This window comes from Halichoeres trimaculatus, unplaced genomic scaffold (genome assembly GCF_033239565.1).
Source record: "Halichoeres trimaculatus isolate MK-OKI-2021-1 unplaced genomic scaffold, fHalTri1.1 fHalTri1_scaffold_16, whole genome shotgun sequence".
Classification (NCBI taxonomy): domain Eukaryota; kingdom Metazoa; phylum Chordata; class Actinopteri; order Labriformes; family Labridae; genus Halichoeres; species Halichoeres trimaculatus.
Genome location: NW_027437194.1, coordinates 18,386,568 through 18,412,382, shown reverse-complemented (window position 1 = coordinate 18,412,382; position 25,815 = coordinate 18,386,568). Strand labels below are relative to the sequence as shown.

The window sequence follows — 25,815 nt, the reverse complement described above, 5'->3', positions numbered from 1 at the left end:
CCTCCGTCTCTAGGGGAATAAAGGCAGCTTGACACACCCTCTTCTGGCTGATAGTATCAATCAACCAAGTGATTGGATTCTTAGATCAACTCAAAATTATCTTGTTATCCCAGAAAAACAACCTCTGCTTTTTCTAGCGCTCAAGATAACAAAATAAAACACCCCATTATCTTGGAAAATTTAGAAACATAACTTGTGATCTTGAATAAAAAAAAGAATGAAAATACAATAAAAATAACAACAAAAACAACCCTGAAATGCACTGAGAAAATAAGATGCACTCTCTACTGTCTGAATTATTAACCGTCCTCTGCTCACTGTACAATCCTCCTCCAAAACCCTGTCTGAAGTCACCTTCTGATGCACCAGGATGGCTCAGAAAAGATGGACTGTGATTCTTGGCACCAACTTGCAAAACTAGAGCAACAACACCCTCGTGTGACCAAAAGATGACATGCAAGCAAAAATAAAATAAAACTGAAATAGAAAGAAAGAAAGAAAGAAAGAAAGAAAGAAAGAAAGAAAGAAAGAAAGAAAGAAAGAAGAAAAACCAAATACATGCATTTAGTCCTTTTACAAATGTACTCAAACAAGTAAGAGTCACAATTACAGAAAAGGTTTCTGAATTTCTTCCTCTAATCTAAATTAAATTCTTAAAAAAGTCAGATGGGTTAACTTGAAATTTCAGATCGGTGTTTAGTGACATCGACAACATCATTCTTACTGGTACTGGTATTTGTCATCCATGTGTGTGGGGTTTCAAACCTATCCAAAGTAACGGTCTTACTGTCAAAGAAAAACTTTTTGGATTGCAGCAATTTCCCCCCATCTAGATCAAATTGTTTTTCCAGATAAAATAAATAAATAAATAAAAATATTAAATAATACAATGAAAGTAAAAATAAATTTAAAAAAAAACAAATCTGGATATGGACAATGCAAATGCAGAAAACTGAATCCCTGCAACTGTTTGGCCACAGGAACTTGAGCTGCTAAGTAAAACTGGTCTCTATATATGGTGGGTATTACTGTTATGCAACTCTTTTGGTTTGTGTTAGTTCATAATTTATATAATTGGTTATTTATCCCCCTCCCATTTTACATTATTCATTTATTTACTGAAACATAAATGGATACTAGACAGTGTAATTCACACTCCACACCAGTAGGAGGCACACATGCACCAAATTAGTTTGCCGATGGTAAGTAGTTTTCATGAATATTAACAATAAAGAAAATAATAAAAAATAAATAGAGCAAAGGCAGTGGCAGTTTTTGGTCAGGTGTGGCATAATTACAAAAATAAATAAATAAATAAATAAATAAATCACGGTTGGCTTGATGAGCTGTGTAAAGGATACCTAACATCTCCAGCAGCTACAGGTGAGGCAGTACCTGCTGTAGTACGGTAAAGTGATTTAAAGATGGCCAAATCTAACAGTGTGGATTATTTTTTGTAGTTAAATTCCCGTTAAACTCGGTAGAAACCGTCAAAGTTATTAAACTGTCTGTTGTAGCTTAAAAATCTTATAGTTTAGCCCTGTCGTTAATGAATGCGTCACAGCAAACAAGCACACGCTTGTGAAGAGCAGGTACCCGATAATGGGATCTCATTTTCTGGACGAGCGGGAACCGGGACATGGCTGCCTTCTCTTCAGGTATGAAAAAACGTGATTGTTTGTCTTTTCCCCATGTCGCAGGTATGTTAAAATGAGTTTCTAAAATCTTTATCGAGGTGTTAGGAGCTGTTTCCTAGCTGTTCAAGCTATTTTGTGTACTTAGGATATGTTTGGTGTAAGTCTTCACCACTAGAGTGCAGCAGAGCCACTGTTGAGTTAATGCAGTTAACACTGATCTGAAGACAGTGGCTAAAAAAAGTGCGTTCATTGTTGAGTTATTCAGAATTGAAAAGCCTGAAGTGGGTTTTGAATTATTCTGATATCTTCTTTGCGTCTTATGTACAGTAATATCTGTCCCACACCCCCAATCCCCTGATAAAACGTGATTAATGCAACGACTATCTCAATGTTTTTAAGCTAGCAAGTAAAAAAATGAAAAATTTAGTCATGAAAAATGTTCTCTCCAAACATGCCAAACACGTCTCCTCAAAAATAGTCCTCACACCAGTAGGTGAATGTTAACCATCTGTACTTTACTGTTTTCACCAAAAACTAACTCACTGTTTTGGTTTATAAATGCATTTTTAATGTCATTCACTGAACAGATGCTTGAAAAAGTAGCAGTCAGTGTGCTGTTTGTACTAAGTTACTAATACACCTTAAAAATACAAAATGATGTTAGGGCACAGATAAAAAAAAATTGACCCCGCAATAGAAAACATACAAATAAAAGAAAGAAAACAAAACAAGATTCAAAAACTGCAAATATTAGAGCTAAAATGGTCGGACAAGTTGAAACTTGAGGTTATGGTCCTGTGTTCTCATTCTGTATGGTTTACATTTGATGCTAAATAACACAAAAAAGGTCTTACTTTTCTTATTTTTGGGGCAAAAATGGTGAAAATTCAATGAATGAGATTGAAAAACTAATGGAACAGTAGTTTTTCCCCCTAGGTGAAAAAAATACTTAATGATCTTCTTATATTTAGAAAATATAATCAAATGTGCATGGTCTTTAATAGCTTCATCAATAGAATTACAAACATAACAAACAGAGAATCAGGTTACTGTGGCTACAGAGTGACAGGAACATATACAATCACTCATTCATGGTTCTCGCTTCCTCTCCTTCTGCTGCTTTTTTAATGAACCATTCACAGAAGGCTCAAATGATGCCTCAGACATGATTATGAAAACAAGCTCTCAAGGCTGTGGATATTATTGTCCTCACAGGAAATTCTTACATCACTCTGTTCACTCCAAGTAGGCTATCCACACTATTTCCTTTCCCCATTCACTTTATTGTGTTCCACTGGCCTTTTAGACACACAAGCACACACACACATAGAGACATATTGTGTAACAGAAGGCAACAATTCTATTGAAATGTGGTGGTAAACTGGCTCATTAGGTCATAACGCAAGGCAAGGAAAGAAAACAGCATCCTACCAATGACTTGTCCAAAATAAACAAAGCTAAAGTTTCAAGTGGATTGGGATATGAAAACTAATCATAGTTGTTGTTAGTAGGTGACATAACCAGGAACAAGTCTTCGAGCATGAGGCTGTGAGTATCACAATACAGGTAGTCTGCTCACCGTCTGTACATGAAAATATGTTACCGTGAGTTTACAAAGTTTGATTGTTGTCACGTTTAAAACAATAGTGCTGCGTAACTATAGATAAATGTATATTACCCCTTCACTTTGCATCTGCGAAAAGCCGACTTGAACAGGCAAAGGTAGCAGGGCTCTATGCTAACTTTTTCACTGGTAGCACTGGTGTCTACTGTTAATATGAAGTTTGTCTGCAACAAACACTGGCTGATGTAATAGATTATTTCTTTCATATAAATTTAAAAGATGACAACAAAATGCTATAAATAAAAGCAAAGAATAACATCAGTCATGCATGTGTCAACATGTCACTATAGTTAACAAAAACATTTTTGTTGAAATAAAAATAAAAATAAGGCTCGACATAAAACCATAACTAACCAAAATTGTAAAGTGAGTTTACAAAACTAACTAATATGAACTAAAAAGATAGAGGAAATGTTTTTTGTTTCCCTCTCTGTTAATCTGTCTCATTCATAAACTCATTAATTTAAACTATCCTACCAAGCAGGAAAGCTGTCAACACTCCTGATCTGGGAGGGAGTCTCCCACTTTCTCACCCTTTCCCCCGCTGTTCTCCTGACGTGCAATTTCTCCTGATTATTCCCCAATTTTAAGTTTGGTCCTGTGATCTATAATATCTATTTTAATTTAAATCAAGCCCTGTACTTGTGCCTTATTTTGAAAAATCAGAAAACATTGGTCCCTCTCCTGTAGTTGATTTAATCCAAAGACGCTGCATGAGATCTTCTCTAACTGTGGTCACACAGACACACAGAGACAACTACCTGTGTTACACTCGTTGATGAGGAGTTTAACAGAGCCTGAGCTGTTTGAAGCAGATCGGCTATTGCGGCCATATTGAAAGTGGCAAGGGCTTAGAGTACAGCAATAGGGCGTCCGTCAGTCATGTGACTTGTTATCCGGAATTGACAACAGTAGCAGAAGAAAATTAACAATTTAAAACAAAAAAATCAATATGTAATCAGAGGAGCACTTTAAAATCAAAAGAATAGATTACATAATATACATAATACATACATTTAGTGTTACAAATGAATGTTGCTGTGTACCTCTGCAGGTGTGAAAGAATAGCTTCAACCAGTGTAACTACAGTTGTGTGTCTGTGTGTTTAAACTGCAGATGGCTTCCATTGTGTGTAATGTAGGTCACTTCAAAGCACCTTAAACCAAAAATTAGTGAGAAGCGCTGTATTTGAATCAGAGACTAAAATACTCAATTCACAAATGACAAAGTTTCACAGTTTCCCTGCTCCTCTGTGTCTTCTCTCTCTGTATCTGTGGCTATGTTGCTCGTAGCTACCCTGAAAATAACTCTTTGCTTTTCTGAATGTTTTGATAACCTGGCAACAGTAGTCATGTGAAGAAGAGTCGGCTGCTTTCCTTGCCAATGGATGCTCATTTCCCCTGTCTCTGCCTTTCTCATATATTCATACTGCATGTAGGGAAGTTAAGTCACATGTTTCATTGTCACATAGAATATTTTAAGTACATACTCTTACATCTATCACTTGCTATAAACTGTGAGGCACATTTATTTTCAGTTCTCGGTGGTTTGGTGTTTTAAGGCTCCACCTGTCATATTTCAGTGGGCTGTCAAAATGCAGCAGCAGAGTTTGAAAATATTCCCACCTGTCTTTTGAACCTCTGTGTTTGTCTCCAGAGTCACAGAGAAAAGGTGGGTGGGTCCTCGGAGCTTCCTGTCCTGTTTTCAAATCTCCTGTTAAATACTGATAACGAAATTAGTATGAAGTATATTTGGCTCACTGCATTTGAAATAAGGATGGGGGCAAAAAATGATTCATAATTTATTTATTTATTTTATAATTACATTATTAATATAATAATTTATAATTAATATTGTTTTTTAAGTTTTTAATTTTTTTATTTTTGTTTAAAAATCTTTTTTTTCTTTTTCAAATTTAAATCCTTCATTTTCGTCTATTTTGTTTGCGAGGTTGGAAAAAAGTTACAGCTTTTCTCCAACAGAGGGCGTAATGCTTTTCTCTGACGATATAGTAACGTGATGTCAGATCCTCTGAATACATCCTAAAAAACTGACTCACATGTGATGTGCATTTTTGGGGAAAAATGTGGCTCCTGATATAGTCTGTAAACAGCATCATCATCACCATCATTCAACGTTTTGACATGGTCTGGCATTACAAATGCTAACCCAAAAAACCAGGAGTGCTAGCTTGCAAGAAGATGTCCTCTTCCTGTGGGCAAGAACCCTTATAAGAAAAATGTGAAAATTCAAAGAAATGTAATTTAAAACAAATTGGAACGCAAAAAATGGAATATCAAATTGGGGAAAAAAGCATATCCCTCCAGCCCTAATTTGGAGGTAGTGTTGCTGCATTCAAAATGCACATTTGATTTTATTCGAGGGGAAAACAGTGTCCTCTGACTTAAGAGCATACCAGACGTACCGTGCCAGATGTATAAAAAAAAAAAAGGAAAAGAAAGAAAAAAGAAATGGCTGTCAATGACAATGTAATATTATTGTGGCAAGTGGCAAGAAAATCTAACTATGATAACTTCAGCCTTGCTACCAAAATGCTCCATATGCTACTAAAAACTAAGCACCACTTGTCTTAAACAAAAAAGAGCATCACTAGTGCTCTGTATTGTGGTAAAACATATAAATTTAGCATAAATGATCACTGCTACTGACACTAAAACAGCTGCAGTGTTATAAAATGTGATGTTAGAATATTAGCTCCACAAGCAAAAAAAAAACAGAATGTCATCATTTTAAACTGAAAACAAATGTGTTGTTGTGCAAATGTATATCTGCTCTCATAAACAGTAAATTAAATGTGTAGGTGGTCACTGTTCACAGGAATGTAGAGGGGGGGGGGCTTCAAATTGGAGCCAATCTAAATCACAGGGGTGTTTTTTCTTTTTTTAGCTTCTTAATTCAATACAGATGATGTTTTTTATGCCCTGTAAAGATTATTGTGATGGTAAATTATGCAGACCTGTCACATTTGACGCTGCGTCTCTTCTTCTGTAAAGGGCAGAGGAGACAAAAACAGAATGTACACCTGCTCCTAGAATGGTCTCTTCCACTATTCTGCAAGCCTCCCCTGAATGAGTCATCCAGCCGGCTCCTCATTGGATAAGACCATGCCATCCCAAGGGATTGCCTTGCAGAGGCAGAAAGGCCTTGCCTCCATTCACAGAAACATTGGTATGCCTGCGTGCTATTTCATTCACATAAAAGACTAAATGTTGCTCGCTTTTTTCATCCTCTGCTCCTTTTCTCCTTTGTGATTCCAGCTCCTCTTTTGATTAGCAAAGGCCTGCTTTTTCCTCCCTGCTATTGTGTTTGCCTTTTTTTTTTCAGAAGGCAGACGTGCTGTTTTTTTTCTTTCTATATTCGCCAGGCAGGAAAGAGAGGGAGATGTTGGGAGGGACTGCAGTGCGAAATCTGCGGCAGAGCGAGAGCGGAAGCTGCTTATGAATGAGTGTCAGTCTTTGGGCTCTGCTAGACGCTCCTGAGGACATTTTTTACATGAATGGTATCCGGCTGTTTGCTTTCCGCTACCGAGGAGACAAAGATGCTTCATTGCTGCTGGTTTTAAGAGACTCGTGGGCTTTTTTTTTCTTTTTTTTTCTCCCCTGTCATCCCTCTGGTTGTTTGGTTGACTCATCCACCGGAGAAGCATGTCATTCATGTTGTGTTTGAGTTGTATTGTCTGTGCTGTTTAAGCTAGACAAAGATTGATATTATAGACCAGCTTTCAGTCACCATTTTTACATCCATCGTTACAGAATCCTGCTTGAGTTTTGGTGCTTCTCATAGACACATCGTCGTCATGGAAAAAGTAGCTTTATTTAACGTTTGCATTGATTCCTGATTACGAAGATTTATGCAGAAACATCACTAGATTGACCAATCATAGACATTTAAAGTAAATAGAGGGTGAGCTTCTGCGGTTATGTTAGATGAACATGGACGACACATTGGTTACGTTACATATATCCATTTATGATCGAATAATTTGCAGCTCTCAGTGATTTCATGAAAGAAAAACATTTTCTGATTCTTAAATCAAAGATTTCTGCACCTGCATCAGACGCTCACCATATTTTTTTATTTATTCTCATCTTTGCGTACAGTCTATCATGTGTCATCCATTTACCGCAACTTTTTACCGCCTCATCCCCTTTCTAACACGACTTCCAGGAAATAATTATGAATGATTTTGTTACTACATTAAATTATCACTCGTCCTCTCGTCCTTCATTTCCTTCCCTTGAAAAAACAAATGAGACTTGGGAGAATCACAGAGAATAAACATCAGACTGGGGAGTTTAAAAAATTGATTGGTCCTGGTGTGCTGTAAGTGGGAGGTTTTTTTCCCTCTCCCTCCAACAGGAAGTGATTTGCAGTGTTCGGCAAGCCTTTTGTTGAGAAGGTTTTCTCAGATCAGTGAGTCATGCTTTAGCTCGGAGCCGGCAGGCAGGCAGGCAGCAGAGAGTGTTTGCTCTTCCCTCGCAGTATCATCGACAACACAGACCTTTTGTCTTCTTCTACTTTCTGGATTTTTGAGGCTAGAAATCAGCAGCAGCAGCAGCATCACCACTGGAAACCAAACAAGCTGCACCACAACACTGGAGACCTCTTTCTCTCAGCCTCCTCCTTCTCCTCCTCTGCCTCTCTGCTCTGCTGTTTTTCCATGGACTGTGTCTGTGTATTTCCCTCTGACGGATTGGGTTGCAGCTCTGGATTTCATTGACAGCACATTGGACTTTAGCAGCAGCAGCAGCAGCAGCTCAGCACAACCAGCGCTGTAACCTCAATAGAGGAAAATTACAGTCAGGTGGCCTGTGATTTGCTGAGAGGCGTTTGCTGCCTGTGCCGCCGCTGCTATGTTACAGGAGAGGGTAATCAGCACGGCTCAGCCACGTCTGCCAGCGCGCCGCTTGTGAACGAGGCAGGCTGCGCGTGTCGCTCGGCGGAGAGAGGGGAAGGGAGAGCCAAAGAGAGGGGAAGGGTATGCTTCACCGTACCAAATACAACCGCTTCAGGAATGAGTCAGTGACATCCGTCGATGAGCTTCTCCACGGCCTGTCCATGAACCCCAAGGTCTCGGCCAACCCCCAGTCTACAGCCGAGACGTCCTACACACCCCCGACTGAGGTCCAGCCCCTCTCTGCTAGCACCACTGCTTCCTCCAGCACTGCCGGCGACCACCTGGAAGATGGAGGCACCACCCTCTGCACCCTCATCAACAAGGTGTCCAACCTGAAATTCAGCAACTCGGGCAGCCTGCTGGGCATTAAAGGTCTGCCCTCGGCCGTCAAGGACCTGGCTGTGTCTAAGCTGCAGGTGGGTGGGGGATCGGGATCGGGCTCCAGTAGCTCGAGCCCCAGCTCAGCAGCGACGGCAGCCTCTAGTGTGGGCGGCTCTCTGTGCGGCTCCCTTTCAACCCCCTGCACGCAGCTGGAGCCGGCCGTCAGCATGAGCAAGAAGAGCAGGCTGGACGAGCATCAGCTGGGCAGAGAGGAGTGGAACCCGGGTGGAGGAGGAGGAGGAGGAGGACTGGTGAGCAAACCCTCCAGAGGATGGCTGCACTCAAGTGAGAAGATCTCTGGACCAGGGGTGACATACGTTGTGAAGGTTGGTCTGTCTCCCTGTCTCATTTTCCTCCATGATTCGCTCATTCTCTCTTTTCTTTCAATGACTCAAGCTTAGCTCCCTGCACGGAGGGAGAAAATGTAGTTTCCTAGGTACATCACAACAGGCCCTTGAGTGGGTGGATGTAGGTTGGAAGGCTGAGCGAAGGAGCAGCGAGCAGAAAACAGACATTGAATTATTCAGGAAATACATAAGGTCAGACTTAGGGGGGAAAAACGGTGATGTGGAACCAGAAAGCGCACGTCTGTGTCTGTAAACATTCAATATCTGCTGCAGCGTTTTGCTTTTGTAACGTCTGTGATGTGTTATTTCTCCACTTCTTGGAGCTCACACCGTGAAATGATCAAATGGGAAGGACAAAAAACATCCTTGCCTCATCACATCTCACATTCATGTTCCCGATTATACATCATTGGAAGGCGCACATGTTGGCACAGAACTATGAGAGCTGTGAATGTCCTCATGCCGGCAATGAGTCACTCACATGAGGGTCGATGATGCTGAGCTCTGGCTCTGTAAGGCGCAAAGAGAAAGAGAGAGAAAAGGGAGGAACCATTCACAACGATCATTTCATCCCTCTTGTGTTTATTTCGCTCATGATCAGAGAAAAATCAGATTTGAAGTGTTGTACTTAAATGAAGTTACACAGCTTCTACAACTTTCCCAAACAAAGACCACAGTGCCTGTGACCAGCGTGACTCTCTGTTAACCGCATTAAGGACAGGAGCGCTTATTTTCGTCCAGTCGATGATGCTGAAAGCATCCACACAGTGTGGGGGTGGAGGTTATGTCCAGTTCACACCCCCCACCCTGCCCTCTCTGCCTTTCCTGTGCTGTGAGTCCCTGTGTAGATTCAGTTCATCATGGTGTTATGCTCAAAGCACTTTTAATTAGCGTCATGTGGTCACTCCCCGCACATCACGCACCATTACTCTGAGGGGACATTGATTGACAGTGACAGTGTTTACACTTGCACTTTCAGTTAATGTTAGCTGTGCGTTCACGGCACATTCTGCCCCGAAACAAAGAGCTGAAATCTGCTCAAATACACAAATACAGGCACAAATAGTCATGTGACCTGTTGAATATTTAATTATCATTATCACCATCTTTATTTTATTATCAATTTTCAAACCACAAGAAATTCCCAGATCATCAACCTGATGTTTCTCTGGAATATAAAATGATAATTTTGCTAAACTAAACATTTAGTAGTCTTTTAACATGCTGCAATTAAGTAAGAAAATCTAAACGTTTCACTTTAGCTCATTTCAATTTGGCAAAAGAATTTATGGGACAAAAAAATCTGGAAAAATTCTTTGTGTAACACTTCAGAGTTTGACAAATGTATAAAAATATATAAAATATAAATTTAAAATTCAATTTGTAAAAAGCTCAATCATTATCAGTTTTATGGTCTAAAGAGGCACAAGAGCTTCAGGGCAGAATGTGTCCCCTATAATATCCTCAATCTGCCTCTTTCACATTTAAAGCTACCATACCAGGGTTTTTTTTTTTTAAAGTTTTTCAGTTTCATAATTCATTTATTTATGACTCAAAAGTACCACAATTTGAGAATGTTTCCTGTGAAAAGAAAAGAAGATGAAGTTAGAACGATGTATCATTAATAGCCTCATCTGACGCGTACCCCGTGGCTGCTGGCTCAAGCATTAATAAATACAACACCAACAGAAAATCTAGTATTGGACAGTCTTGTAATTTTTTTTTATATACATAGAGAGGTATATGTTTTAAAATCATCAACAACAATTTCTTTTTTTATAGCTAGCTGCAAAATTCACACAGGAGCTTTAAAACATGTAATAAAGATGAAGTACTGAACAGTGTTTTACAAGACAGTCAAAAACACCAGGGTCACCTCTAACAGAGTCAGATAATGTGATCATGTGACAGATGTGTAAATTTAAAAAAACAGTCATTGTTATCTGACATTTAGACAGTTTTCCTTGACACAGCCTGTTAAATATATAAACCATAGTGTTTATTTTTTTGATTATATGATATTACTGGTGAAATGCTTCAGTAGTATGTCTAGGCTATTACTGATATCATCTGACAAAGTGTTGAAATTGTAGAGGGCAATGGTCAAAGAATTCATTTCTAAGCTAGTTTAAGCTCAACTCAATTTACCGTTTACAGCATCTTTCATACATATGAGCATGCAGCCCAGAGTGCTTCATAAAGGGACAGAGAGACAGAAAATTACAAAATGGGTAAAATAATAAAATATGAAACAAGGAGGAAGATGATTATACAAAGAATAAAATAAATGAAATCAGTGTAATAGTCAAATAAATAGGGGTAAATAAATATAAATAAATAAGCCGGATAAATAATCATGGGGCCCAGAGGACGTAAGCTCTACAGTTTTGGGGCACGAAAACAGCAAGTTCAGAAAGAAAGCAAAGTAATCAGAACCAGTGTCATAAGAACCAGGATCCAGACTGGATTGTAAAAGACTCTGTGACAATCCAAAAGAAGAGAAACCTACAACTGCTGTTTGTCCTCCACTAATGACTTCACAAGACGATCCTCGGGTAGTGTCGGCTGTCAGCTACTCTTCCAAAATCACACCACATGTGAATTCACATGAAGGTTGATCACAGCCAGTGGGTTTAATTTTTTTCACAATATTACAGCTTCGTAATCATTACACTGCAACAATGAATTTAATATACAACTTTGTTGATTAATGACTTTTTCTGGCAATTTTGTGCCTTCGATCCTGTAAATGCACTGATTTTTTTCTTGCAAGTCTATAACTTTAATCTTTCAAATTAATTTGATATAATATAACTATTTTTTCACATAAAATGACAACCCTTTTTCCTCATAATGATACAGCTTTATTCTAAAAATGCTACATTTTATTGTCTTAATGTAGCTCTTATCTTCAGTTGTAGTTTGGCTCTTAAAATGTACAATGTGTACAATTTGTAAAAAACTTTGCTTATGAAAACAAAAACCCAGCTCCTAACATTAAAAATTGTGTTGCTAACACATTCAGTGATTCCCTGAACAGTTCAGGCATTAATACTGTGACTATCTAAACTTTGCACAATCTGAACAAGTTGTTGTGTTCTCTACGAGAACTCAGAGCTGCTCTCCAATTGATTTTGATAATTAATCTGAAGTTGAACTTAACAGTGTGGGTTACGTTCTTGTTTGTAGTGCACGATGAGAGAGAAATGTCCTCACGTTGGGCTCAGAATAGCTCCCCACCAATTTTTAGAACCGTTTGAAATATTTTTGGCCTTGCTGAATCGTGCTCTCCAAACTCACTGTTCTTAAAGCAGACGTCTTAACAGCGTGCAAACGTCAGGTTGACAAAGTAGTATTTGTTGAGTAGTACTTGTAAAACGCTCTCTGGAGAGACGTGGCCTCGTAAACTAAAGTTATTGTTCTGATAACTTATTTTTACTCTAAAGAGGACTGGAAATAGAAACACGGTGTGTCTGCATGGCTGTTTTGTCTTCAGCCAGTTTATGAATGTGATTCTGTTAATGAAAGGAACTCATCAGCACAAAATGTTCTCAGCCTGCACAATATTAATCAGAAGAGGTGTTGTAATGTGAGTAGGTGGCTGGTGCTGAGACTTTTTTTTTTTACAGGATAGGAAGGCTACAGTCACTTTGTGTGGTGTAGTAACACGCTGGAGCAACTTCCCACTCAAAGGGGACACATCTTAATACCATCGATTGAATGTTAATAGGATCCACGCCTTTACATGATATATCAATCTGCAGTCATAATACCCCGCATTACAGACTCAAGTCAGTTTTCTGCAAAATCAGCAACTAGCTACAATGGGCACCATGAAAATAAAACAAGCAATACAACACATAATTTGTCTTTGAAGCCTGACCGTGAACTATATAATACATGTTTGTAGTCTCTGTGACATCAGATGCAGAGTTTTGAAACTCATGGTCAATGGTTGCCATATTGGAAGTCTTGAACTCAACCTAGCTTTGTTCAAGTAAGAATGAGGCAAAGGAGTGTGCCAGCTAGTCAGTCATATAGCCTTTATGGGCAAAAACCATAGCTTTAATAACTTTGAAAAACAACCTGTTATAAAAAAAAAAAATCACTTAATTCACTTAACTACTGTTGGGCCGATAGAGAAACCCAAGCCATTGTTTTTTTTACCGGGCTGGAAACATGAACTGTTGGTTATGAAGACCCGCATGTTGCTTTAACATACGTTAAAATGTGTTAAAAACACAATTTGTGCTTTTTCTTCTCAGTATCTGGGCTGTATAGAAGTCCTACGGTCGATGAGATCCTTGGATTTTACCACGAGATCACAAATCACAAGGTATGTCCACATAAATAAGTTATTGTCTTCTTGAATGGTGAACTGTTTTTGTTTACAGGTACTCAGTATACTGTAAACAATGCCATCATGTGTATCTAAAGTTGCTACATGTTGCCAATGCTAACCATAGACTGTATAAAAATAGACGTCATCTTGCTCGGCTTGAAGTGAGGTTGCCGCAAAAACTGCTTCCCCTGGTGACTGGCTGCAGTACAGGTCAAAAAATCCTGCTCTCCAGTCATTCCAGATGGGCTGTGGTCAAACTATGAAAAATTAATACACCTCGTAGAAATGTTTCTCATGTCTGATTGTTGTGGTGATTTGAAAAAATCATTTGGCTGCCTTGTATTCAGGTCCTCTTTTGTCCTAAAAAATTTCGTTTTCAGTAGTTAAACAAGATCAAAATGAGGTTTAACATCACATTTAAAGATGATTGACAGCTGCCGTTCTTTTGTATTTTTTCTGGGGATTATAAAATATGTCGGGAGGTAGAGTCAAGAAGTAAACTCTCAAAAGAAATAGATTATTATTATTATTGTCACTCAGATCCTCTCTGATTTTCCCAGAATCCCTCACAGTCTCTACTGCGCAGACTCTGGCTGCACAGCTGCTACCAATAGCTACGCCTGTGACGGGGGAATTTTGGCTTGCTGAGCTAGCATAATCATTCCTGCTAACATAATACATGGAAAGAGGAATTGTACTTATTCAATGCTAATTTACTGTGATGAAAATAACATTCACAGATGTATTAAGTCTTTTCAGCTACCTGCTGAATATCTTGGATTCTTTGAATGCTCACTTTTCTTTGATTCTGTCTCAGTTTATGTCTGTCTAAATCTTTACAAAATCACATGCACCAAAATCTGAGCAGGATGACTGCAGTAAAAATAGGAGATAAAGAGTTGAAAGGTTTATTTTATTTTATTTATTTTACTGCTATTACAGTTGTTGGACTTTTGGCTATTCCAAACTTGCCTTAATTCGACTCGTGAATAATGAGGGCATCCAGTTCAGTGTTACAACTCTATTTTGAGAAAATCACTACAAGCCAAAAATCCATCGTACATTGAACATTGAGAGTAATCGTGCTGTTCAAACAGAATCCACCTCCTCTGAAAAGCCCTGTTGGAAACGTGAGGGAGCTTAACTATATTGGTTCAGAGGACTTATAGGGTGCCGGTTATCAGAATTTGTTTTCATGGAACTTTCTCCGACCACTGTGCAGTGAGCCAAAAGCGGTAAATCGCTTTGTGTCATGTCCACTTTTCTGCTTGACTTCCTGAAGTCAGTCCAGACTAACGTGAGCTTCCACACGTGTCTGACGCTCATGTGCGTGTGTGTGTTTGTGTGTATCTGAGTGTTTTTTTGTTTCCCTTTAATAAAGAGAGAAAGGCAAACACAGAGAGAAAGCAATGTGTCATACAGTTGCTATTATTAGGATTCGTCACTACATGAAAAAACACTGCTGTGAGTGATTTATCCAGGTGTACAGCATGAACATTTTTTTTTTACTCTTGGATTGAAACAAAAAAGTTTCCAATTCTTTAATGAAAGAAATATATGTAGTTAATTTTGCTAATTTTGTGATTTTTATAGCGTATTTTTTAAAAATTGTTTTGGTATCTGTGCATTTTTTGGTTATTTACAGTGGCACTTTATTACACACTCTGACTCTCCACTCAGGTGTTTTCATTGAAAGTGTAACAACCTATAAAGTTATATTACTTGCATTTATCCAAATAAATCAGACGTATCATCATGTAATGAAAAAATGACAATAAAATAAGTTGTATATGTTGTTGTAAACCTTCTTTTACATAGTGTATTAAACTAATGTCTGGTTTTTATTGCTAGCTTTAAAGAGGGGGCTATTATGCTTTTCTTAGGCTTTACAATGTCCCTCTGGTGCACTTGTAGTAGCTTTATTAGATTTACAGATAAAAAAAAAATCTCTCTTGTCACACTGGTGTTTCAGTAAACCCTTATTTCAGCATCTGTCTGGAACACTTTGTTGAAGATGTTGTCTCTTCAAGGCCCCCTGCTCTGATTGGCCAGAGAGCTGTCAGGGGCAGGGTTTTGGGTAGACTCTGGTCTTTGAAGCCTGCATCATTCAATGTTTCATGAACGAGTTTGGCAAGTTTTATGTGCTGACCTCACTGTTGCAGCAAGTCTCTTGAGGATCTCACGATTTTTAGAATAAACCACTTTAAGGAGTTTGTAGACAGATTCAGAGATTTCTACAATGTATGAATGTAGAGGTTTAAAAATGTGCACTCATACAATATGAACACCCAGTACTGCTAATTAAAATCCACATTTGAAATATGGGAAAGCAGAATACTCTCTCTTTAAACTGTTGATACCCCTTCTTTAAGGTGCATTGCTCACCAAACGAGGGCTTCTTCTTACAAACAGTAAACCAGCCTCTTGCTTGTCATTTAGGATAATGCAGGTTGAAGACATTTTACTGTGCTGCAATTTGAACCATGAGGCTGCATCCATTTCTAACACCAGATCTCAGATTATCAGGATGAACATGGTTTACATGTCACTGTGAAGAATTGAGCATGATGATGTTAACATTGGACTAGGACTCTTACTTAAAAAAAAATCACATTTTTGTTTGTGAAAATATGTAATTAAGAATGGAAACTGAGCGCGGTCAAAGTAAATGCCAAAATCGCTGTGATTCTCTTCCTGTCTGTGCTGCTCATCTTGGCCTCTTCCTCCTCTCACCCTCCCTCCAGGGAAGCCATCAGCCTGGTGTGTGAGGCCGTTCCAGGGACCAAAGGAGCACTGCGCAAGAGAAAGGTACACGGATGGACAGAGAGGCAGGGAGACGGTGTGATCACGTGAGAGAGGGCTGAAAAAAGAAACGTTACTGACGAGGAAAGTAGAGAGAAAGAGAAGAAACTGCATTAGGTTTTCATTTACCATGCTGTCTGCTATTTATAGCCTTCCCTCTGTAAGTTCACTTTCTGTCATGTGATAAGAAAACAAAGAAAGAGAGGATGAGAGAAAGAGATTGCAGGTATAAAAGAGAGAGGCAGAGAAGAGGGATGAAGAGGTATGGGACTGCATGTGCGTGGGCGTAGCTACAGCCCACAATGCATTGCACACCGAACACAGGGCTTAGTGACTCATGTAGTGCACAATATCTGTGATCAGGAGGCTGAGATAGTGTGTGTGTGTGGATGCCAGAACGCGTGCGTGTGTGTGTGTGTTTTCTGCATGTTTTTGTGAGGGCCTGTTCTCTGAGTGTGTGTGCATGTACGTGATGTGTGTGAGGAAACAGTTTCTGAATGGTGGGTGTGAAATGAGACATTACTCTGCTCTCTAGAGCTTGTTCAAATGTCAGGGAAGAGTATATAACACAATATCAGGCCCTACTACTTCTCTCATAGAAGAGAGGAGATATAAGATCAGGTTATTTTTAGCTCGAAGATATGTACAAAGCTGACTTTGGAGCAGAATTTGGACTGTTTGCTAATTTAGTCTTTTTCAATCACTTTCACCATTTGTCTGTATTATAACTCAAAATTCCCTTAATTTAACAGAGCTTTTTCGTTATATACCGTAATTTATACAAATGTTGATCCCTTTTCCTTTTGTTTTATTGTGTCTCAAATATTTCTCCTTATATTGAGGTTATTTTGTCTGTTTCTGTTCTTTGATCCTCTCAGCCTCCATCCAAAGCTCTGTCCAGTATCCTGGGGAAGAGTAACCTGCAGTTCGCTGGCATGTCCATCAACCTTAATATCTCCACCAGTAGCCTCAACCTGATGACTCCTGATGGCAAACAGGTCAGTGTGCCAACTTTTTCACCTGTTATTAGGTAACTAAAACCAGCGAACAGAAACACATTTTATCATAAGGATAAGATAAAAGAGAGTAAAAGAGAGTCATTGCCCAGAAGAGTCCTGTCTGTCAAAGTGTCCTTCTTCATATCACCAGCAGATGGTGACAGAGTCAAACCCTTCACATTCTGCACAGAATCTTCATGTATTTTTATGTTTACACGTCTAAAAAGATTTTTCTGACTCACATGTTCTGTTTGGACCTTTGTTTTTGACAGATCATAGCCAACCATCACATGCAGTCTATCTCCTTCGCATCAGGTGGAGATCCTGTAAGTAACTCAGTGCCAGTTTTTTGATATTTTAACATCACTAAATGCTAATGTTGGACTTTAATATCTATAGCAAAAAACAGCAAAAGTCAAATGACTATGGTCTTTATCATCGAGAGTCAAAACTGTAGGTGCTCTTATTTGATTCACATCACAGAGAGTCATGTGGCATCATAAGCTCATACTAAGCTCGAGTACTTCCTGGACAGCTCTTCTTGTTTGCTTACATCAAAACCAACACCAAAGTGATTTTTTTTTCTGCATCCTTGGAAACATGGGAAAAAAATTAATGAAAGAGCTGGTTATGACACAAAATGTCAATTCAACTGTGTCCTGATGAGGCCTGGGAAAGCCTACAGGCCTATCAAGAAAAAGATGGAACACTTCGCTTTTGTTTTTTCCTATACTTCACCACCTCATCACTTTACATGATTTATTTTAACAAAGAAAGGTGGGGTTAAAAAGATCTGCTCTCCTTTTTCCTTTCAAAACAAATTATTAAGAGTCACATCTTTATGGCAGTGGATGATGGTGCTCAACGGAAATGGAGTCTTTGCAATCAGGGTGTCAAACAGGGCATGTAATTATAAAAGTTTTAACACTGCTTTCTTATTTTTATTTCATCCAAATAAGACAATTTTATTAGAAGATTTTTTTTGTTCAGATGTTAAAACATCAATTAATCAGTTTTTGTTCAATGTGCTTGATTTATTTTTATATTATGTATTGTCTTGATAAAAGGGGGCATCACCAGGGTCGCCTTTTAGTAGCAATACGGTAATTTTTAAAGTTAGTGCTATCACCTGGCAAGTGTCACCTTTATGAGTATCGTCGTCACCACAGATTCATAATTATTTATGTGTTTGGCTGTTTAAAAAATGAGGGTACGATTTTTCATAATAATTATAACTTTTACCTTTATCGGACAAGATGAGAGATTTTAACCCTTTGAAGCCTGACCCATTGAAAAATATTCAGGTGTTTATTAACCAGTTTAATTAAACCACAAAAAATATTGCAAAACTATTTTATTTATAATATTTTTTTTGCATTACATCTGATAAATTTGGTTGTTTTGGTAATTTTTAGTGAAGTTATCAGTAAATATGAATTCTTTCACTGCAGAAAATATTCATTTCAAAAAATGAGTGACAAATTAGATGTTATTCTTACTGAAACTTCTTGTTAATTAGTAAAAATTCTCAAAAAAAAACTACATGGATAGTTTTATGAGAGCAGCAATTCCAAAAACGCAAAACACAACTTTTGCTGCCTGTAGTGGAATGATAATCTTAACGTCCAACATTTCCTACAGAGGCATCAAAATCCACTCAAAGCAGGAGTTCCTCACAAGAGATTGAACTGAAAAACGCCTTAAGGTTGAAGAAAATGTAACATTTAATAGTTATAACATTTTTTCCCTCTTTTATTCAAGGAAACCACTGATTATGTTGCCTATGTAGCAAAGGATCCTGTAAACAGAAGAGGTATGTCTTTGTTTACTTGATTAAGCACATGGTGTACTACATCTCACATCCAGTTCGCTAACTTTAATGTCTCTGCTTCTCGTCAGCGTGCCACATCCTGGAGTGCTCTGATGGCCTGGCCCAGGACGTTATCAGCACCATCGGTCAGGCCTTTGACCTTCGCTTCCAGCAGTACCTGCAGTGTCCCTCGAGCAAACTGTCCTCCACACATGACAGGTGAGATGCTTGAGATGCATGTGAATTACTCACAAAAAAGATTAAATCAAACAGTACTGAGTTTAATACTGACCCTGGTTATTTTTTAGGGTATTAAACATGGAGGAGTTACCATGGACAGAGGAAGAGGAGGAGTCAGCTGAGCATCCTTACTACAACAACATCCCTGGAAAGATGCCACCACCGGGAGGCTTTATCGATGCACGGCTGGCCAATCAGAACGCAGCTCCTGATGGATGCCAGGTACAGATCAATATGAACTCAGGAGGCAGGTGATCTTTGTTCTTATTTAAATAACACATCTCTATGTGTTTATGTACAATCAGATGGGCCCAGGTTCAGTAGATCAGACTTATTACCAGGGGCGACACTGTGGAGAAAACTGGGGGGATGAAAGAAAGGCCATTTTCATCCAGCAGGGTAAGAAAACTCATGTTTTTTAATCCATTTGGTGGTTTTCTTTTACCATCTCAACATTATTTCTCATTGTTTGCTGTAGGATCATTCGACATAAGCAGTCTGCCTGAGAGCAAGGGTCCGACTCCCAAACCAGCAGAGATGCCTGCATACGTGAACACTCAGCAGATCGATGCCCAGGTGCTTGCAGCACTCCAGGCTGAGGCTGAAAATGTAACGAAGGGGATGGCAGCTGCAGCCAAAGAGAGCCCGGAGAAGGATCTGTTTGACATGAGTAAGTCTGAGTTAGCTTCTAGTGTTCATGTTAGTGAATAAGATCAACCCAAGTATCTGTGCAGGAGCAGAGCATCAGACATCCTAATTACAGAGGACTCCCAGCGCGGCTTTATAATAGCACCATGTCAGAATGATTACAAAAGGAGGAGTGTGTTGGGATATTATTTCCTCTCTTCAAGTTCAGGCTTATCACACATGACAGATCACCTACATTAGGATGTAACTGTGTTGGGGTATTTCACTTCATAATTAACCTGGATGTAAAGAGTTTAAAAGCGGTCTGTTCTTCAGGGTGTTCAGGAAGAGCACTTGTGTTATCATACTGGAAGTCTCTTGCTGTGGTTGAGGGAGTGTAGCATTTTGACTGAAACCAAGGAACTCAGTAAAATAGAAGTAAAATAGCACAGTTCTCAAAAAATGTCACTTGAGGAGGGAGTATGTTGCTTTCCACATTTTTAATATGGAATGCTAGATGCTAAATGTGTGCAGATTTTCAAACCCCTACATGTTCATATGTTGTAGAAATCCCTGAATCTGTAAACTGCTCAAATGGTCTGTCAGCAGGCCTTCAGACGGCTGGCCAATCAGAGGGAAGGGGTTTGTGGAGCAGGGAGCCTTAAAGAGACAGAAGCCAAAACAAAGCTTTCCAGACAGAGGCTGAAAAAAAGGGTTTTCTTTGATATTTAAAGCTAATCTGAAATCACTTCAACTCACATTTGTGGCATGTCATTAGCTTGCCATTATTACGATTACAGTATTAGGTTATGTTTTTAGGAGAGTTTGTCTTTTTGTTCAATCATTTGCCTGTGAACAATATACCTCAAAAAGTAATGAAAGGATATTGGTGAAATTTTCTGGAAATATTCAAAATGGGATAAGGAAGAAGTGATTACATTTTGGAGGTGATCCAGATCACTGTCTGGATCCAGGATTTTTTAAAAGGATTCTTTATCATTGTGAGATAGGGCCATTTTCACCATATGTGTACATAACTCCACAATAAATGGTTAGATTGCTTTGCAAAACAATACAAGACAAGGTCACCATAATTTCTGACAGATGTTAAAGTATGATCCAGATCCTGGCAATATTCTGGATACTAAGATCCAGATCATGTAATATGTACTGGGTCATTATAATTTTCAACACTGTCAGGTAACAAATTATTGTACAAACCTGCAACTAACACCAAATTGTAGCAGACAGTCTGCTGAAAGGGAGTATAACATTAAAGTAGGACCAAAGTGTTGCGTGACAAACAAAATATGCTTGGCGGAGGTCTGCGCTCTCTGACTGCTTTTCTAGTTGAAGATGTTTTTATTTGAGATATGTCAGAAATTGTTATCCAAGTATTCTCTTTTCTTAATATGTAATTTTGGCCCCGCCCTCACCTGTACCAGAGCCCTTTGAGGACGCCATTCAGTCGCAGTCCCATCCACCCTGCCTGGGACAGGTCCAGTCGCAGGTTTCCAGTCTCCAAAAGGCAGCCTCTGTGGACAACTCCAGCCCCCTTCTTGTGCGCTCGCTGGCCTTACGGGCACAGGAGGAGCTGGAGGGACAGTTATGGTATCACGGCAAAATGAGCCGCCGGGATGCTGAAAAACTCCTGATAGAGGATGGGGACTTCCTGGTTCGTAAAAGTACGACCAACCCGGGGTCTTACGTACTGACAGGCATGCACAATGGACTCGCCAAACACCTGCTGCTGGTGGACCCTGAGGGCACGGTAAGGAGGGGTCACAAACAGGGATTGAAATGACCTACTTGTGATCTACTTGGGCTTAACTTCTCCAGAGCTAAACTCTTTTTTTTTTTCTTTTTTTCAAAGGTACGGACAAAAGATCATATATTTGACAGCATTAGCCATCTTATTGGCCACCATCGTGACAACAATCTGCCCATTGTGTCCGCCGGGAGTGAACTGTGTCTCCTACAGCCCGTTGGAAGGAAACAGTGATTCTTGCAATGCCTGGTGGGAAACAGGAAGCTCTGGACAGTCATTCCTACCATCCTGAAACTTGAAGATGAAACACAGAGAATTGATGCTTAAAGGCTCAGTGCACTGACGGCGATTTAGAAAAATTAGCCCGCGGTTACTTTACAGGAGGCGCTGGGAGATGCAAGATTTGTTTAAGATAAAAAGAATATTTATAGAACTGTTATTATTTTGTTGTGATGACTGAAATGCTATATTTTTGAGAAGACATAGGTGTATTTGGAAATAATATCTTGATTTGGTGTTTTAAAAAAAATCAAAGAGACAATTGTTCTTGTAGTTTAGATGAAGTGCAAATCAAACCCTCAAAGAGGTGTTAAGAGTTTTAGAATAAAACCTGAAATTTTAGTTTTGTCTGTCAAGCACAACTACATTTCTACAGGAAGAGTTGGCTGGGAGATTGAGGAAACAAAAACAAACTGTTTATAAGAAGTTTCGGAAAAAACGTCCTTTAATCTCACCAGTAGCGCGACGGCTCACTCAATTAGTCTCTCTATGAAAGCTGCTTTTATCGGGGGTTAGATCTGAATGTGTTTTGCTTTGCAGTAGTCACAAAGTGTCGGGATGCGAACAGACATCCTCCATAGTGCTGTCAATGGCTTTAAAGATTTTTTATGAAGTATTTTCTCGTGTCACTGCGGTCGCATGACTTAAAAATCAACTGTTCTCGTGGACATTGTTCGTAGACCTTGATACCCCTTTATTTGAACAAGGTGCTTGTGTATGCTGACACTGTAAAATATTTATGCTTTTCAACCAGTGATTATTTCTGAATTGGTTTTGATCTGGATTCTTCTTTTTCGATGTGCAGTCGATGGTTAGTTTTGGGGGCTTGAGTCATGCAATGGATGTTTTTCAGCCCTTTTCTTTCAAATGTTGTTTAAATAATCACTAATGAGCACAATCAGAAAATTAGATCAGTGAGATCATCTGTGAACAGAGATAAATTTGGACGAATAGAAAAGTCGAATTGGAGCAGAGTGCGCTTTAGACAGAATATTTATCAAACCACCTTCACTTATTGATGTTAAATTCGAGTCCTGACAGTGTGTATGGCAGTACCACATTTTAGCCACTAGATGTCCTCATAGAGCTGCATGGAAAACCCTTTCGGTCATTCACTTTAAGTCTCATGTATTACCAGTAGAAAGAGCAAAAAGCAAGTGTCCAAATTTGCGTTTCACTGCGCACAATCAGAACACTTTCCAGTATTTTGAGTATTCACACTAGTTTTCGTAGAATCAGAAAAAAACAGCCTCTAAAAATCTGACTTTAAAAACAATGCTCTCATCTTAACTGTTGTCAGATTCCTGATGGATACCAAATGAACAGGGCATTGTATTCGATATGCACTGGACCACTTCGATTGAACCAAAATCAGCATGTGTTCAATGAGTTTGATGAGACAGATGCAATGTAGTATAACGTGCCTGTATTTTGCTGCAAGAGGGAGTGTACATACATCTCAACATTTCTATACATTTTTTAGCTGAAACCACATTGTTTGGAATAATCCTCCTGAAGATTTGTTTCTGTTTCTTGATTCCTTGAGTCCCTTTTAAGGAGAAAGCGTAGTGCACAAAGACTCACTGAGAGGGATCCCACCTGATATTGATTTTTACTATTCTTCATCAAATGTTAAAAAATAACCAATGAAGATGACCAACATCTTTAATGAGCAGCATGCAAACAGGAAGTCTTTGAAATGTTTATTTGTGAAGTGAATGAAAAGAAAAACACTTCATAATTAAATCTGTTAAATATTACGATAAGAAATTCGACAACCAAACATCCTGGGAGACAAACAGAACATGGCTTTCTTTTCCAGATTTCCGTTGATGAAAATGTGCCTTTTTTTGTACAAATGTAATTTTTCTTTCACTCTCTCACTGTCTCTCTCTTCAAAGTGCAATAGCTGATCTTCAATGGGGCATGGCTGTTCACTAGAGGTTGTGTTTTGCCCTGCTGCGTGTTGCTGCTTGAGACTACTGTTTTCTCTCTTTCTCCGTCTCCCTCTCTCCCTCCCTGTTATATATTATAAATGTATCATTTCCAGATTCTTAATATAAATCTTTGTTGGAGGGGATCTCACAGAAACTCACTATTTTGGAACAGGTATGGTAAAAGAAATAAAAAAAGAAATAAAAACTAAGAAAGTCCAAATGATGTTTACAGATTTAATCTTTTGGTTGTATGAGTTTATCATTATTCTGTATGACTGTTGGCAATAAAACCGTGAATGTGTAGAATTGTTTAATTTTATTTTATTTTTTTAAATCTATGCTATAACATTACACAATATATATGTGTATGGCAAATTGGCCAAAGCTGCCACTAAAATTTCAACATTTTCTTGTTTGTTTTAACATGTTTAACCCCTTACTGCCTGAATTAATTAACTGTTATAGAAATAGATAGTTTTTATGTGTTTTTGCATTCTTACAGATGTTAAATTAACTGGAGATTGTAAATTTGAGTTTAATAAACACAATAGTCAAAACTAAGTTATATTATATATATATATATATATATAGACATGAGAAGTTCATCCCCTGACCAATATAATGTGACAAAGTGGATCTGATATGGTCTTTGGTATGTGTAGAATATGAATCAATAGGTAATAATGAGATACAAAGGTCATTTCAGCTGCATCAAGACATGACAGGGTATGATGCAGATTTGCAACAACTGGCATCAAGGGGTGAATACCTGGCATGTAAAACAGTTCAAACATCTTTTACACATGTTCCATGAAACTCGAAAAGGGCAACTGGATCATCTTTGTTTTGCATTTTAATGTCCTAACAACTTTTGTTCTATCTCACATGCCTGATATTTCAACTATTAACTTGAATTGTTAGTTACTTATTCCACCTCCACAATTTTTGTTTTTGTTTAGGAAAGCAAAAGAAAAAGTCGCACTACGCCAAACAGGCAATTTGACAATCATGCGCACCACACTGCCCTCATGTGTTTCAACAGAGTACTGCAGACAGTTTGCAGTGACGCAGACATTGACACAGAAGTATGTAGAGCTCAAGAGAGCGTAGTCATCACAGTAGTTTAAACCAGTGTTTCTCAAATTGTTTCAGACCAAGGACCACTAATTCCACCCCCAAAAAACTTGGGGACCAGCGAGCTGAATAGCCTGGAACAACAACCCAGATAGCAAACTGATGTACTATAAAGTCACATCACATGTCACAACTCGTGTCATACACAATACAACTTGTGTTATACATGTAACAATGCTTTTTGAGTAACTCTTCACACCTCTCCTTACCCCTCCTACATCTCAACAGTATCATAAACCCTGAAGCCAGTATAATAAATAGCACTGTTTACTGAAGTAGGCCTACTCGCCCATCATCTACTGACTTAATGGGAAGAATAAATCTTGCTCAGACTCTGCTGAGTGTTTTTTAAATGTGCTATAAAAACCCCCACAATTTACTCTCTGTAGTGGTGAACCACTAGGGGGCACTGGCAGACCACGGGTGGTTCAAAGACCACAATTTGACAAACACTGGTTTAAATCATTTAATGTAATAAATGAAAACAGGGTACAATAAATCTGGTCAGATGTATTCAAAACCACAAACACAGCTTGATTAATAAAAAAAACAATTCACATGTTATTAAATTAACATTTAAATAATTTTTTAAATATAGGAGGGAGAAACAGGCAGAATGATGCCCTCTACTGGAAACATGGGGTGTTACATGTGAGTCACCTTAATGTGAATGCTTGTTTTTTTCATGCTCTACCATCATGTAGGCCTGGGCCAATAACAAATTTTGCTGGATGATATATTGTCCCACAATTATTGATGATACACAATATTATTGACAATATTTTTGAGACCAAATTGACCACTAATACAAAAATAATATATCACAATAATGCAGTACACCCTTTAAAATGCAATACAATTTTATTTCTCATGAGTATTAGTAGAACAAAGCCTTCAGTCCCTCTGCTCCCTGTCTCTGGGTCTCCCTCCCACCTCAATGACTCATTGACTATTTTCAAATCCCGCCTCAA

The 25,815-nt window shown here is 38.6% G+C and overlaps 1 protein-coding gene across 2 annotated transcripts; it reads left to right on the top strand.

The window, feature by feature from the left end:
- Nucleotides 1-1,316: 1,316 nt before the first annotated feature.
- Nucleotides 1,317-24,002, top strand: shc3 (SHC (Src homology 2 domain containing) transforming protein 3). 2 transcript variants are annotated; one of them, XM_074689707.1, is made up of 13 exons: nt 1,317-1,383; nt 6,276-8,886; nt 13,173-13,243; nt 15,994-16,057; nt 16,930-17,049; nt 17,322-17,375; nt 18,811-18,862; nt 18,949-19,078; nt 19,168-19,321; nt 19,405-19,498; nt 19,578-19,769; nt 21,172-21,497; nt 21,600-24,002. In XM_074689707.1, the coding sequence occupies exons 2-13, from the start codon at nt 8,263-8,265 to the stop codon at nt 21,726-21,728; spliced, it is 2,010 nt and encodes a 669-aa protein (XP_074545808.1). In that variant the 5' UTR covers nt 1,317-1,383; nt 6,276-8,262; the 3' UTR covers nt 21,729-24,002. The 2 variants fall into 2 exon arrangements, with proteins under 2 accessions (XP_074545808.1, XP_074545807.1); XM_074689706.1 differs by having other exon boundaries at nt 1,365-1,658.
- The last annotated feature ends 1,813 nt before the right edge of the window (nt 24,003-25,815 follow it).

What these genes read in the sequence shown, in the direction of transcription:
- shc3 (XM_074689707.1), top strand. Translation starts at nt 8,263, where the DNA reads ATGCTTCACCGTACCAAATACAACCGCTTCAGGAATGAGTCAGTGACA. An exon ending in GAGCACTGCGCAAGAGAAAG is followed by an intron (nt 16,058 to 16,929) that starts GTACACGGATGG and finishes TGATCCTCTCAG; the next exon opens with CCTCCATCCAAAGCTCTGTC. An exon ending in GGCCATTTTCATCCAGCAGG is followed by an intron (nt 19,499 to 19,577) that starts GTAAGAAAACTC and finishes TGTTTGCTGTAG; the next exon opens with GATCATTCGACATAAGCAGT.